Source organism: Diplotaxodon limnothrissa, linkage group LG20 (genome assembly GCF_057381915.1).
Source record: "Diplotaxodon limnothrissa isolate DT_005_m linkage group LG20, D_limnothrissa_male_GT1.1, whole genome shotgun sequence".
In the NCBI taxonomy this organism is placed as follows: domain Eukaryota; kingdom Metazoa; phylum Chordata; class Actinopteri; order Cichliformes; family Cichlidae; genus Diplotaxodon; species Diplotaxodon limnothrissa.
Genome location: NC_140615.1, coordinates 1,654,574 through 1,671,749, shown reverse-complemented (window position 1 = coordinate 1,671,749; position 17,176 = coordinate 1,654,574). Strand labels below are relative to the sequence as shown.

The 17,176-nt window shown below is 42.2% G+C and overlaps 1 protein-coding gene across 2 annotated transcripts in view; it reads right to left on the bottom strand.

Moving 5' to 3' along the window:
* LOC146610183 (ERC protein 2) overlaps positions 1 to 17,176 on the bottom strand; it is a 138,701-nt gene that overhangs the window by 74,432 nt on the left and 47,093 nt on the right. For both annotated transcript variants that reach the window (XM_085343988.1, XM_085343987.1), the window contains 2 exons: positions 3,756 to 3,893; positions 17 to 205 (listed from right to left, as the gene is read on the bottom strand). In XM_085343988.1, the coding sequence (XP_085200114.1) occupies positions 17 to 205; positions 3,756 to 3,893 (327 nt within the window). The remainder of the gene's footprint in view (positions 1 to 16; positions 206 to 3,755; positions 3,894 to 17,176) is intronic.

The following is a 17,176-nucleotide window of genomic DNA, read 5'->3' as shown; positions in this document are numbered from 1 at the left end:
TTGAGTCCACACTGACCTCTGCATCTGGTCTCTGGTTCTGGGATGGGCTGGGGTTACCGAGCTGGTTCTGAGGCTGTTTCTGGGGGTGCATGACTGACAGTTTGTCTTTTAATTCGTGGTTCTCCTTTCTCAGCTGCTCCAGCTCCTCCAGCCGAACCCTGTCCTCCCGGTCCTTTTGTTCCCGGAGGTTTTCAATCACTCGCTCCTGAGACAGTGAGAAAGTATAAGAAGGTAAAATAAAAACTGATTTGGCAAGTATACGTAGGAATAAGAAAAAATCTGCACAAAAGTATGTTCATTACACGAAGCAGAAACGACATGAAATAAATCTGTTTTCCATCCATTGTGCAAAGGATTACCAGCCCTGTGCCATTATAATTTTTTCCTATCATTATCGGCAGTATCTTGCCGAATAGGATCTCCAACATTCTTTACAAAGTGTGGCCAAAGACAAACTCATAAATGCCCACCATAAATAATACTGCTATAAATAATCGCAGTGACACAAAGGGATGGGAGCCAAGTAGAACAGAAAGAGGAGGAAGGAAGAGAAGGGCTGAGGGACAGACAGATTTACTGTGGGTGAATTAGGCAGTATTGTAGATCACTCTCTAACAACCACACCGCCTGCTGATAAACCGAGCTGCAATGTCACAAACATCATTTGCTCCTTTCTCTAATCACGTTGGACAGCAGGACAACAGCTCTGTCCTTAAACCAAGTCCACCACATGGGAGGTTGAGCAAGGTGTGCGTGTTAAAGTGAATGTGTGCGTGTTTAGGTGTGGACTGAAATGATTACCAGGGTGTTTATTCAGGTGTTTATTTAGGCGCAGAGCACAGCTCAGCAATGAGACTTTACGACGTGGCATCACCGCATGATTGGCAACTTTAAAGTCCTGGGTAATTGGACAAATACTGCACTAACTAGCCCTGGCACAGTACATCACTACACGGAGAGGGCAAGGGAGAGAGACTGCTTGGCTAACAGGTCCTGACTCTGCCCACTTTATGAATATCTAGGATGTCTGGGGCTTAGAGAAAGACACCAGGGTATGATAATAAATCTGGCTCTATGAGGCCCAAGTGTACTGCACACATAAACAACAGAAAACACACATATGACATCACAGACAAGCACACATACATGCACTACAGAGCAGTGCTCAGCATGGGCACAGTGCCCCAGCCTGTTAATTAGAACCACAGCAGTGTGGCTAGTGACTGGCTCCAAGAGCAGGTTTGTGACAGAGTTTGTGATCAGCAAGACACACACTCGTGCTCGTAAACACATTACACACGCCCTGTGTTGACCACAAAGTCTGAAAAGCTTGCCAGCATTCTCCTCATCACAGCTGAATAATATGTAGGCTGCATCAGAAGTGGTTTCTGGGTAAACAAATGGGCCGGCGCAGAAGAGGGATTTACAGTTTATTGTGCCATTATGCAAGGCTATGTGCAACGAAAACAAATGCTGGTGCTAAAAGACCATTTTAAGTGAAAACATCTATGTGCTGTGTCGCTCTGTGTGCTGCGAATACACTGAAACCCTCATTAACCAGCTTCTAATCTATTAACAGACAAAATGTGTGAGCTTACTGTAAACCCTTCTTGATTGAATAGATACAATCAAAGGCTGCAGGTCAATTAAATAACAATCAAGGAAATAACAGAGATAAACAAGAACACATACAGAGAGAGGAAAAGGAAGTCAGACACTCCTGTATTTGATTCCACTTAGGCTGGTTTTCACATTATCGGTGTCTAAACAGACTGCCTGAAAGATAATTCCACAGTGACACTTACTATATGAGCTAAAACTCTTTGAAATCTGTACAATCGCATGCAGGACTCCAAGTTTTGCTCCTGCAAGCCAAGAGAAATATATAACAGCAAATGCAAAGGCTCAAATGCTCAAATGCTCAGTGGCAGAGGTACAAACGTGGCATCCACTGCATAACAGTGCAGTACAGCTGGACATTCACAACTGTCCTAACTGTGAACTCTTAACCAGCAGCCAGTGCCAACGAAATGTAAACCAGTATCGATCTTTAAGCCTGCTGTGCAAACAAACATGTAAATGGGAACCATTTCTTAGCCTCCAGCGCCAAGATGATAATTCTTTAGCCTATAGTAACAACACATGTGAGCTAGCAACAACTTTAAACATGCAACAAAGCGAGGAGAGACGGAGTCCGTCTGAAATCAAGCCAGTCACTTCAAGACAGAATGTATATACTGCTAGACCAGGATGTGACATCTCCATGGTGATGCTGTGTAAAGCAATTCACATCAAACTCTTTCTTTGTTGAAGCAGGTCTGCAGTTAAAGATCGCTGGCACCATTAAACCATGACTGCAAATCCATAAACAAATCACTAAAGATTTGTGTAGACAAGAAAAATAACACCATTATTCAATGCAATCATTTGCTTCAGTTTCTCAGCTTCTTTACAGGAACGTCTTTGCCCTGGAAGAGCGTTAACTCAATGTGTAAAGATTTAAACATAAAAAAGAAAAGAAGCACATCGGCCAGCAAGGTGATTTTCCTGTGAGTGGCAGCAGGCTTGCTCTGTGCTGGTGAGCTTCATGGTGACCAGCTGCTCTCTCATATTTCAAAAAAAACAACAGACAATAAGTGTTTACAACGAACATCCAGCCCATCTATTTCCCATGTGGAGTAAGTCTGTTTGGTTGACCTTGGATCACATGGCAGCTGTTAAGCACAATGATTATGTCTACACTGAATCCTCCTATTCATGTAGACACATGCAATACTGTCTTAATTAACTGCTTTATTTGTTGTGTTATTGTATACACAAATCTGAGTCTTATGTTGGAGCATTACAGATCTTCATTGGGCCCAATTATTGTGTTTATTTGTCTGTACAGTTGTCCTTTCTTATTTTATCTGAAGGCCTTTATTGTGATAGAAAGCTTAAAGAGAAGAGGAGGAGAGAAACTGAGGATGCACCATCGGATACAAACCTAATATTAGAATAACACTCAGCAAGTACTGACTACATCCCACTGAGACTTTACATCGCATGGCATGTGCACAGTATGTTTGACTTCTTCTCTGTGCATAGCTTTGTTATCTGTTATTGCATTTCTATTCCATGTATTTGCCCAGCACTGTTTTTTCTCCTTTCCTTATTAAAACTAACATTTTTCACTCTGCCTTCACCCTTGCATTCCTTGACCTCTCCCCCCATTAATTCTAAGGCCACCTCTACCATCGGGGCTGTGCCTCTTCTGCCACTCAGCTTTTCCATCGCTCCATTTCTCTTACATTTGAAACCTTTATCCTCCTCATTCTATACATCATTCCCTCCCTGCGCCCGGCCCAGTTACAGACATGGACTAATCCTCTGTGTGTGTTCACCATAGACTTCCCCTCTACCAGTCCCTCATTCTCTCCCTTACTACTTACAGATAGGACCACATCTAGTGTGGTCTAAGCCTATAAATTAGGATTTTATGTCGTTAAATTATGGCTGTGAGTCACAGTAAAGCATGAAAATTAATTAAACCATAAGCCATATCCTAGCTTCCCTGAAACGCCTGAAAGGGTAAAACTTTCCACATTACTCCACACCAACCAGCAGACTTTCACATTTTTCAAGCGTTTTGTCCTTTACACCTTCCATCCATCCAGCAACAAACAGGACAACATCTCTCTGAAACTCAATCCTTGAGTGTTGATTTTCACCTTTTCTTTTTGGATACTTACAGTGCTTTTCCCCATCACTCTTACCTTTTCTGATAAAGCTTCTTCCAGTGTAGCCAGAGCCGTGTCTGTGTTGCTGGAGTCGGTTTGAAGGCCCTGAACCCTTTCCCTCAATCCAGCCACCTGTTTGTCCTTGTCCTTTAACTGCTCCAGCAGGTTCTCAATCTGGGGAGGAAGAACAATGAGAGTGAAAACAAAGGAAATCCCACCAGTGGAATATTGTTGTTAAACAAACACAAAATATTCATCATGACTGATGGAGTCACACAAAAGTTTAGACCAAACTTGGAAAGTTAAGTAGCATTTTTACCCAGTTGTAACCAACTGAAGGCTCACAACTGGAGATTGTTTGTACCCATGAACCGCACACATACTTTTTGGCCCCTGGGGACCCATCTAGAAGAGGAATCAAAACACTGAGTCGTTTGTAGAGCTTCTGACTGCATTTTCCTGCTGTTTTGTCATCGATTCTGATGTGACGTCTCAGAGACAAGCAGCAGTGAAAGCCTCGATATAGCAGTTTGCATCACAAGAATTATAGATGGAAGCACAGCATGCAAATACATTTATTGTATGTCTGTCTATTGGAACAGTAAAAACACCAGTGCACTTCTCTGTGGCTGTGGAATACTTATATTATTCTATGTTTTAATCTACTGCACCACAGCTCTTGTGTTTCTTGTCACTTGTATCACATAAAATGCCTTTTTTTCTTTATATTACTGTGTGTAGATGGTTTTCTGTCATTTCTACAGTTTCTTGCTGTATTTGTGTCCTGAGCTTTTACAGGGTCTGGCCCACTAGGGTCTCATCTCTAGGGTTTACAGAGAATTATCTGAAAAAGAGAAAATAGGCAGTGAATTGCAGTCCCCATGGCATAAAAGGTCAAAGAAGAATGAACAGACTGCTTCCAGCTGACAAGAAAGCAAAATAACTCAAATAATCACTCGTTGCAACCAAGGTATGCAAAAGAGCATCTCCTTCAAGCAGACTGGCTACGATGCAGAAGACCACCGCGTACCGTTCCTGTCACCTAGGAACAGGAAATTGAGCTGTAATTAACATGGGCTCACAAAAACTGGAAAATAGAAGATTGGGGGGCAAAGTGCCTGAATGAGTTTCCATTTCTGCCGTGACATTTGGATGACGGTCCAGAATTTGTCTTAAAAATCACGAAAGCGTTCACCCGGTGCTTATCAAGAGTTCAGGTCAGTAGAGGTGTGGGGGATATTTTTTTGGCACACTTGGACCCTCTCAGCCCCCTGTACAGTCACCTTAGACGTGTGGTGTAATGAGAGATCTGCACCATGGATCGACCGTGGTTCCTCACATGACAGCAAGAAACAAAATCTCTGAGAAATGCTTACAGCACCTTGTTGAATTTGTGTAATGTAAACGGAGAAAGTTCCAAAAGTAAAAGGGATCCAAACTGGCAGCAAGGTGTACCTAACAAAGTGGCCAGAGAGCAGAGTGGACAGCGACTCCCATTCCTTGAATCTATGTCCAACAGACAGTGTGGCATTAACAACATTCACTTTATCAGTTTAGTAGTTTTATACTAAGAGTTAATTCAGCCCATTGACTTGCAGGACATCTGCCTTTTTGCAGTTAACCTCATGTTGCTAAAGTGGTGGTGTAATAGTCTTTATCTGATGAACATCTGCAAAACAGAACAAAAGCACGGACGCACACACACAAAAGCACACAAACACAAAACGCTCTGAGCTGTACCAAAACAAAACACTAACAGATGCAGCTGGAGCAGGATACAGTGCCATGCAATGAGACTCCAGAGGTCTACAAATTAGTTTCCAAGGGACATCTGGTGATAATGCATGTTAATATGGTGACAGGGACTTGTACAAGCACATCTGATATTCCCTTGAATTCTGGATTAATATGATTATCATGAAAAAAAGATTACGTTCTTCTTCTTTAGTAGGTTTTTGCTTTCAACAGACAAAGTGTCCCATTCCCTCACCGCTGCAATGAATTAATAACACAACTGACCCAAGTGATCCATTCTCAGATCAGGGCTTGTAAGCCTAACCCTCACCGTCGTACAACAAAAGGGATTCGTTGTTCAATGAACATGAGATTCCAATTTTTCAAAAGCCCTCCGGGCCACCAAGAGACCACAGTTTTACTGCAAAAGTGGCAGGGTAAAAAAAAGTTGCATTCCAGTCATGGGTGCATAGATAGATAATGTTCAAATCTCTGCAGCTATTTTACAAATGAATCCAATTAGACTCGACTTTGGTGTTTTCTGCTCCCTGGAGGGCAAGAGTGAGGCTTTAAGGGAGCCATCTTGGTTTTGGGATTTGAGGGAAAGTGATAGAAGGGGCTGGAAAACGCAGCCAAGACCCCTCGGCTGATCTTGATAGGTTAATAACAGTCATTACACAACCAAGCTAAAGGCTCTGCTAGGTTAGTCCACGACCGATAGAAACATTAGAGCCTTCAGGGAATGATGGGAAAGCTTCACACTACCAGACTTAGATAAAGTTCCCAGTAATTCATGATTGCCCTGGGTGTGTTTGATGGTATTTTAGGATGGACACTGTGAGAAAAGGGAGGGGTATATGGGTTGCTCCATTCATTCTTTCATGTTTCTCTCATTTGAAATGAATGGACCAAAGAAGTGCTTTTATTTACTTCACTTAACTGGGATGTAAGTGCACGCAAGTCAAAGCAACAAATACACAATTCTTAGTCAAGGCTGACAGATTATTCGAGACTTAACTCTGTAACAAAATGCAAGAAATAAAGGAGGAAATACATGAAAACAAACTTTGTGGCCTCTGGTTGTTGGGACTCAGTGGCCTTGTTGGCCAAACGCACACACCAAAACATACAGTACACATGCACTCATGCACACCCTTGTCCCTGTGGGCTACATAGAGCCCTATTTTAGGCCAAATTGAGCATGTCACCCCTGGTCCTTAGATAAATGATTACATTCTTCACCAGTCTTAAGTTTGCTTTGGCCTGGTCCTACAAAATAACAACCGCTCGATGAAATATTTAGCCTCGTCGCTTGGCCCGCTGTGAAATTGTGCAGAAAAACATTAGAAGCAACTTAAACCTTATAGCAGCGGATCAAAATAAGCCGAGCGAATCGCGGATATGGGAAAGAGGGCAAGGAATTCTATCAGAATTCTCAAACTTCAATCGCGCACTCTTAGGAGAAATGTCCTGTGTGGACAGGCGAGGAGCAGGGCAGCTGTGTGCCTTTTCGGGAGAGAGGGGGCCTCTCTTCCAGTAGCTCGGTTGTTATGATGAGAACAGCAGTCGCTCATTTTATCTCCCTGTGCATGAGGCGACCTCAAACTAAACTCCCGCATCTCTCTTTCTCTTCCTTCCATGCACACACACGTGCATGCACACGCACACACGTGCATGCACATACACACACACACACACACACACACACACACACACACACACACACACACACACACTGAAGCCTTTTATCACTGAACTATTGGGCATATGTCATACCATTCTCCAACCAAACACACCTCCCCATGGAAGCGGACCACCTACGGCAGCCATCTTCCAGACCAGGCACTGCGATGTGGACTCTCCGTTTCAGTAAGTGTGTATCCTCTTGAGAAACCATGACGTCTGTCTCAGTCATCTCCCACACACATGGCGCTCTGCTTTTTACAGCCACGCTGTTTTCACTCTGATAAAGTTATCAAAAAGCTGATATTGCAGGAATAGGTTCTCATTAAAAGTGGGAGTGCTGATGTATACCTATCACTGACCTTGACTCTGAAGATGCTATTGATAGGGAGTTCAAACACGCAGCTAAAAAAATGAAACACAGCAAAACACTTTATTCCATTTGTTCGATGTTCTTGCAAATCCGCTGGGAACCGTGTTTTTGCATTACAGTTGTAGTCTGTTAAATATAATTAACACAAGCTGAGTTCTAAAGTAACGGGAAAGAAGTATCAGGCTCTGTGTCTCTGGCAAAAAATGGTCATCTAAAAGCAGCTTGTTCCGGAGGAGAACCACAAACCCGGTTGACCCGTCTGTCGTCCAGCCAACTAAGAACTAGAACTCTGTGGCTGCCAGAGGAATCATTTCTCCAGAACACAAAGGAGACCAGGGTGGAGTGTGACCACCATAAAAATACAATCATTTGTATTTTTAAAACACTTTTGTACCAATAAAAATACCAAACAATAATTGGGTGCACTTTTTGAAAGGCAACTTACTTGTCATCGCCTCTGAAAATATGACGGCGACAACTGTAAAACCCAAAGATCCTGGCGCTGACATCCATGTGCGCATGCTTTCATATGCTCAAACACACACACACATAAGCAAAAACAATAAAAGCAAAGTGAACAACATGCAGTAACTGTACGCGTATTCCTCTAGAGAAATCTAGGTCACCGTTAAACAGAAACAGTACGGACATCTACATGCTGGAAATATCATACCGCTATGTCAAGCACTCCGCAATCACACGCAGCCATGGTAGTGCATGCTTAAATGTGTGCGCACGCATATTGTTCCCATCTCCAGCCATCAAAGGCTGTTGATTCCTGGATTAATAAAAGGGCTCCTTCCTGCTTCTGAGCACTCAGACACGGCTCTTCAAAGAGAAACACAGCCTATGTCATGAAGAACAGGGAACACGGTGACCTTTTCAGCGTGAGGTGGGTGTGCTTGCACTTCATTTAACCCATGTCCCACCATCACCCCCCATCTCTGTCTATGAAATGCAACAACATGGGCAAAACTGGCAGAATGGAAAGACCGATAATATGTATGTTGGCGCCTCCATGTGGTAATATGCCGTCATAAGTTCCCTGTTTAATTTGGAACGGATCCTTTAGATTTAATGTCAGGGATTTGCTTTCAACTGTGTGATTCATTACCACTAAGTTCTTTGAAGTGTGTATATACAGTGAGTTATCTTGTTTACCTTCACTTTACAGAGCAGAGTGACACAAAGGACATAATGTCTTCTCTGGCTTCAGATTTTACCTGCACAACCTGGAAATCCACGAACACTCAAAACACTGCTTCATTTTACTTTTGGTAGCAATACCAGGAAGCATCAACAATGCAGAAAAGGAAATTTCCTACCATTCCCATCATTCCCTAACAGCAGATTCACCAGTACTGAGGTGTATGGCTGAGAATGTGAACGCCAACACGACACAGTGACCTTCAACACCTTTCCCAGATTCCCATCAGATGTCGTTCCTAATGTTGTGCAGCTCTGCTTGAAGATTCATTATTGGTTATCGACCGTAGCGGCAAAGCACAATGACGTCACAAGACGAGTGGTGCCCCAGAGAGGAGTTAGGTGAAGTGTGATGCTCAGGTTCTGGAATCATCCACACTTTGCTTAATGAGGAAAAAGTCATTTATTTTTAATTTTGCACATCAAAGAGAGCAAATGACACTGTCCATGTTTATGAAGAGGTATATCTCGACCACCTAGGCTTTAGAGGAGAAGTATATATAATATTCTTTTCCAACCTTGCATTTGTGAACAGGAGAATAACATTTGTATATATAATTACACATTTATTAGTAATAAATGGCTATAAAAGTAAAGTTATTACAGAGAAACAAGAAAAACAGCTGTTAAACAATGTTGTTACTACTTAATTAAATAATGCAAACAGATTTTTTTTTTAGCTCTTTTGAAGTGTTGTCCAACACTTGGCTGCAGCTTAGCTAATTGCACAAACGTGTTCTGCTACTGTGTGCTTGCATGTGACTTCATGTCAGTGCTCGGCAATGCCATGAGACCAAAAAGGAGCATGCAGAGGCAGACAAGCAGGCAGAGCCAAGAATAAAAAAACCAGCTGAAATGCAACTGGAAGCAAGCGAAAGAAACAGAATTCTCTACGGGTTTCACTACGATTACAACTACGGATTGTAACTCTTACAGAAGCTTCCTCACCATTACCCCAACATTCATTCTGCTTCTTACCACCAGTGACTGCTCACAAATACAAAGGTGCTCTGTGTTCTTTAGAGAAACATATGCTCTCATTTGTATGCAGCCACAAAGGCACGTAAACATACACAAATGTAAACAGACATTCACGTTGTGCTCACAGACAAGCAAGAATACATAAAAACCCTTATAATTCAAGGCTACTTTCTTATATATGTTTACAAGCAAGCAACTCTCATTGTATGAGCTCATTTAAGAGGTCATATTATATTTTAGAAGATAGGAATATCATTTATTGTCCCTCATTTGGGAAATTCAAGTGTTCCAGCAGCAAAGTGACAGGCAGATGGAGCATGCAGTTTCCCAAAAAAGCAAAGAATAAAGTCCAACAGTCGAACAGCTGCTGGGAGAAAGGACCTGCGATAACGCTCGTCTGTGCACCTAGCATGCAGCAGTCTGGCACTGAAGGAGCTCTCCACTTCTGCAACAGCTTCATGCATGGGGTGGAAGACATTGTCCAAGCCATAAACAAAGGATGTGTTTGGATACCTGCATTTTAACTGCAAACCTTTTGTAAAATCTACATATGAAAAAAAGAGTAGCTGGTCATACTGCAAGTAATTTTGGAAATGCATGAAAACATAAAGGGGTGTATGCAGGAGTCCAATTCTGGTTCAGCCTCCTTTTTTCTTTCCTTACAGAAAGTTCTTAAAGAGATATGCCTGTACTCACAGAAGCTGTGGTAACAAAAGCATGTTTCCTTTTATCCGTTTCTTTTCTTTTTCACCAGACCAGCTGGCCAATAACAGCAAATTGGGCTTTTCAGAGGGAGCGCGGTCTTGAAGAGGGAGGAGCTGAAACAGTGTTATCCACAGAAGGCGCTGCATTAATGAACAGCATGAGAGAGAAGAAAATATGTTTTCTGAACATGAAAGAAAGGGCTTCTGTTAAAGCACAGGCACTAAATAAAATTGGTAACCTCTAAATGAGCATAAAATGACCTCAATACATGAACTAGGTTAAAGCAGAACACCCACAAATTTTCTGGTCAGATATTATGTTAAATAGGTCGAAAAAAAGAATTTGGACAAAGAGGCCACACTGAACAACAGGCTCCAGAGTAAAACGTGTATAACAAAGTAGCCAAAGCATAAGCGTTTCTGCTTCACTAGAGCTTATAATTGAAAAGCCAGTTACAGAGGAAAAAAACAACAACAACAAAAACGTTAGGAATTAAATATTTAACCTCCCACCACCTCAACCTACCAATTGGGGGGAAAAGTGCGTGCACACAAAATTATAATAGGGGTCTGAGTAATTTCAGATAAGATCTTGGGAACAAATGAGGGCAGCTGTGAGATGGATAAAAGGCAATGGTTTACAGTTATTTTAACTTTGCTTGTTGGCTAAAAGTAGAGAGGCTCGTTCTGCAGATATAACACAGCCTATCTGAACTACAAACACCTCTTTAGACTGTTTCGACACTGACGTAACAGATGCATCCAAACAATGGCAACATTTATAGAATATTCAAGTAGCCTAATATACAAGGTCTACTGTTCGTGTAGAGCTTGTGCAAAGACACTTTGATTTGAATACATACCCAAAGAAGCAGGAAATCATCTCCACTTGTATACTTCTGGACTTTCATTGTAACATGTGGCTTATTCTGAACATACAGTTCCAGCCTCTGAAGAATACAGGCACACAATCAGGTTGTGATTATTATCACGAATGTTGGGCTGGGGTCAGGCAATGGGGGCTACATATAACATTTACACATTTGACAAGTAGACGTCCTCCCCCTCTCTCCGCACATTCTTCCAGAAAGTAATTCACTCAGAAACCTTCCACGTGCATTCATACATATCAATTAGACATGAACCCACACACGTGTAGAGATACAACACCCACAGACCTGCAGACAAAGGGGATGACGGAGGTGCAGACAGAAAGACGAAGCAAGCATTGTTTTCCCACTGATTTATTCTGGTTGACCAAATAGCAAAGTGAGCGGGGAGAGACTCCTGCAGACCCAGACAGACTGCACTTGTGCAAGCTAGGCCGTATGTGAATGTGTCTGTGTGCGTTGGCCAAGTTGATCCACGTCCACGATCTTTAGACTCCAGACCCTATCTCTGCCCCCCTCAGCTGTGGAATGCTGCAATGATTGCTGGGTAATTACCCCGATGCTTTAGTCCTCTGCTCCCAGCACCATTAGTATTAAATCTTTTCTTTTTCTTCACTTTGGAGGGAGGCAATGGCCGTCCTTTGATCAGAAAGAAAGAAACAAAGGAAGAAAGAAAGAAAGAAAGACTGGCCACCCGGCGGGGACCACAGCAGCTGTCTCCACCTGTGGCTTCTGACCCAGGCCCACTTTACAGTGATCTGGTCAGACAAGTGAAATGCAGTGTACAGTCGTATAATTCAACTCCAAGTGGTCAAAGTTTGACCCATTTTCTCCTGATAGTATTAGGCATTAATTTTATGAAACACTAACACTGGACTGCCAGCAACTGTGGTGGAAGCAGGTCAGCGTGAGTGATAGCGTGTCATCATCATGATACAGTCAGATTTGAGCTCTTCATTGAGTTGGAGAATCATCAAACACATTTGATTACTTGAACTGAAGTATGTATTTGTGGTCAGGCAAAAGATGGCCTGGAATAGCTGGGGGCTGACATATGGCCCAATGCTAGGGTTGTCTTGACTGATGTGTAGCCTGGCTCCAATCAGCCAGCCTCAGGCTCTCACCATTAACCCTGGCTGATTGCTGATAGGAACAGAGGGGGATACAGGGAGGCCTATCACAGGCAGTTTACCAGAACCTCCCCAGCTACGATGGGCTTATCTGCAGCCGTGTCTCTGCGCTGTGATTGGTCAGCTGGAATCCATTAGGATGAAAGGCATTGGTGGCCTCATCACAGATCTATCAAGATCACACACACTAAAGCAGGAACATGAACGTAGATGTGAAGAGTTATCTGCACGGATCTCTGAGCTGCTGCACACACAAGCACTCACCTGGAATACGCACACAGAATCCTACAGATGTGTGCAACAAAGGCATATACTGGAAAATAGACGAGCAAACTGACTGGCATGTAGCCGGTGTAGGTCTTCCAACAGACCTGCTGGAACACCTTTTACCCCTTTTATCCCCTGAGAATCATGAATATATCTTTGCTTTGGCACATCGCACTATTATGTGTGTTTAGCAGTACGAAGAGCTGATTTTGTTTTTTTAATGGAATATATTTGGCTTGGACTGTTGACATGACAAAAAAAGCAGTTCAAACGGTAAATATAAAACTCTCTAAAATAAGCAAAGCTTCCTGGTTTGGATTAGAAAATCTACTGGTTAAGAAAGAGTACCAAAAGATGACAACTACAACCCTTTTTAGATTTCTATATCAAAACCTGTGGACATGTTTCCATCAGTATTAAGGGCTGATCTTACACCAAAGTGTCACCAGACATAATAACCTGTTTTAATTGAAAGCGCTTATTAACAATGGCAGCCCTCCTCTACGTGGCCTCACCTCAACAGCTGCAAGTTGATTTGGGCAGGCAACTAAAGTTTCCACAGCAGAATGTGTTAGCATCACTCCAGATAGACATTTTAATCACGTCTGAGCCCTCCAAGCAACTAATTATACTCAAATTCACCTGGGAACAGAGCACAGAAGAAGAAAACGAGCGGAAACACATGCAGCAACGGGGGAACAGTTAAAGGTAAGTGAAGCTGTGAGATGCACTGCGAACTTGTAGAGGTGGAAAGTAAGGGATTTTGCAGTATACTTAGTCTTCAACATGCTCAAACCTGTAACTGAAGCCACCTTGTGACTATCCACACAAAAAAGACACACTTGTTATCACTGTTTTGTTAACAAGGTTAGAAAAGGTAACTGTTTGACATGCTCAGTGATAATCAGATGCACACATCTGTTTGTCTGTTTAGCTATTTAACTACCCTAGCTCACCTGCAACCACGACAACAAAAGGACCAATTCAAACTTGGCTGTAAAATACACCTAATTCTAACCTCAACTATAAAAAACTCTTAAGCTAAAACAGCCTTTGTCTCAAAAGGTCTGTCCAAAAGGGACAACCAGTCAAAACGCCCTCACTTTCCAAAACTGTCTTCACTTCCAAGGTCAGCACAGCTATTCTTGTCAAGTTGCAGTGACATTTCACTGTGGACAGCCTCACCCAAACCCTAACCCCTTCATTAGGACCAGGCTTTGGCCCCCATGAGCCTGTTAAGATGTAACAAAAACGCACACACCTACACACACACAATAAACACTGTGTCAATGCTGGACTAACATTTTCCTTCTATCAACATGCAGCATTTCCTCTTGCTATCCATATGCATCACACTCAACAGTACTAGTGTGTTGGGACGATGTATAAAATATTTGGGGGAGAAATGGCAAAGAGAGAAAGTGGAACACTGAAGGATGTTTTGGGAAATATCTATGTGGGTACAAAAGGTGTAACATGTAGAAGACATCACAACAAGAGACATTAAAATGAAAATCTTTCAACCAATGTGAAAGCTCATTAACGATAAAACATTCAAGACAGAAGAACAATTGCTCCAGAGAGACAGTGAGCTGAGAGCTGAGTGGGGGAGGAAAAAGAAGAAATGCATAAGGCCAGGGGACAACTGGATTTATCTTCATATCAATCTCTTTCTCTCTCTACTTTTCTTCACAATCAAAGGGCTAGCCATGTTGATGAAACCAGGCCAGAGCCAGTGATGACACCAGGCCAGAGCAAGTGCTGAAAGGGTCTGGCAGAGGATCCACTCAAACAGAGGTTGGTTCCCCTGAGAATGTCTGAGCGAGACCTGCTAAGCACTATAATAGCTATAAGAGGGGCCCTTGTGTACACGGCATCCTTCCATATAGACGCACAAACATTCACACATTGTGCTCGGTCTGCAGCACATGTAATCCAATCTCCCTGCCTGTGGTTGCTATAGGAGGCAACATGATAGGGGATACTATACTTCCATCATACAGACAGCCTTTTTAAAAGCATGAATATGGATTGAGATGACCACAATGTTTGAACATGAATAACATATGTAAGCCAAAACCACACCACAACCGGCCATGCATATGTACCTCCCACAGCCCTACCCCCTCAGAGAAAGAGGAAGAAGAAAAAGAACCAAAAATGAAAAAATAAATAAATAAATGCATCATTATGCATTGGTCATGGTCTCATAGACCAAGAGCTTGAACAGAGCTTCCACTGTTCTGCATGATACACAAGACCAAAATGCCCACACAACTTCTTTTTGTCATTCAAAGACCGTTTCCTCATTATTTTTAGTTAAATTAAGCCTCTTGCTATTAAAATCACCCCAGGGCTCAAACTATAGCAGTGACATCATGGTACCATGCAATAATTCATGGTGAACATCCATGTCGATGCCAGCAAGAGAAAATTCCTCTCACTCTCTTGAAACAGAGAACAAGGCAGTAATGGCACAAACTGCAATTTAAGCTAGTCTGTGTCGCAACGTCTGTGTAATCATTTTAAAAAAGGGGTAAAAACGCACCACATCAGAAACCCTTAAATATCAAATTCAAAAGGGCCTCACAGACATAAACATGACTTTACTGCATCTTTATGAAGCTGTTAATTAATACAAAAAATGAAACCAATAAATCTGTTGAGGAAAGCTAAATATGTCATTAATTAGTATGTTTAGATGAAAACTAAACCAGAAATTCCACAGAAAAGAAAAACTGCAAGAAAACAGTAATTATTCAAAAATCCAAGATAACACAGGAGTGGGCGGGGCAAAGCAAAGGACGCTAAACTGCAACGAAGAACATGCGAGTAAACGAGACTGATGCCGCAAACCTGTTGTCCTGTTTTCATTTACATTCATTTTTTCAGCTTCCTCCCGTCCGTATCGTATTACACTCACATCCAACAGGCTGTTCTTGCTCTTAGATACAACGACACACACTGACCCACACAGGAATCCAATATCATGCACCAGTTGACCTGTCATCAGCCTTTATCATTCTCACCAGCTCTCTGGGTGGCGGGTGCTGTTTGCAGTGAAGACAGAGAGCCTGTCGCGATAAAACAGATGCATCATCTGAACCCTCAAAGCTCTTTTCATCAGCGGGGGAACATATATGAGAGATTAATAGCTCTATGAAATCTGTTTAGTTGACTCACTGGAAGCTGAAAATTTTATGAAGAGGCTTGGCACTTTCCATAAGATTTAATCTAAACCTCATTACATCGTGTCATGAAAGTAAAAGCAGTGCTTGTACACAGCACATGGTTTAGCTATTGAAATAATATTCTCAGGATGTTTTTTTCTTTTCCCCAACTGTGCGGTTTGTCATATCAAAATGTCCCTAGTGAGGGAAATGTAACCCCACGTTTTTTAGATAGAGTTATCTTTCACAGAAAAAAAGAAAAAACTTTATTCAACACTGAGAAGTCTTCAGACACAGCTGGGGGTGTGGGGGTGTGGGGGCTGGTGGCGAAATAACTTCAACAGGATAAGACTGGTAAGGAAACGAGCCACACTCCTGTCTTTCCTCTTGTACACAGATCTGTAAGTTATAGCCCAAGCCTGCTGGGAAACGGGAAATTTGGGAAACAAATCAGTACGAAATGGTCAGTTTACAGAGTGGTTACAGTGCGCACAAAGTTAGTCAAAGAAGTGCACGTTTCAAAGGAATCATATCTAGAGATCATGACTAGCATTCCCATTCCACTTAAAAATGTGACCCAGATAGCAATGACATTAAGATATCTTTTTAAAAATATTACCATAAAAGGATTAGTCACGTGACACGGCTGGTTCTCCCAAAGACCACATTTGCTCACATTCTTTGGGGTTATTTAGCCACACAAACACATACAGTCATATCTGTCAAGGCTTTCTGGCAACAGAACACACCAGTTTAAAAATCATGTAAATTACAGAAACACTGAAACTGAGTTCTTTCTTTGTCTTTCTTTTGTTTTTAATTAAATTCATTGAATTTGTATCTAATGTCAGCAATCAGTTTCAGAAAAAGTGCAACATTTACTCTTCTGTTGCATCACATCTTCTTCTTTTAACAACATCCTACAAAAGACTTTGGGTACAAGCCGTTTTAGAGTCTTCATCTACAAAAAGGTTTCACCTTCAAAGCACTAACAGCCATAATAGTGGTGCGGACGTTTTTCACACCATATGCACGAATACAACCCCATGCCATCACTCACACTGGCTCCCAGTTTTCAGTTCCCCATCTTAATTGAACTCAGGCCCGAGGAAGTGGGTGGCTGTTTCTGGATGTTACTTTGCACTTTTGTATCTTCGTCATAAGCTAAAATAGTTGGAAAGTTAATACACAAGTCAGTGACCCAATAATTTCCCCCCTTCAGCGTAACTCCAACATATCACCTACACCGACCTGCAGCACAAAAGTACCTTGCACAGATCAGATCATTACAACACGTTGTGCTGGAAAACCTTTGCTGT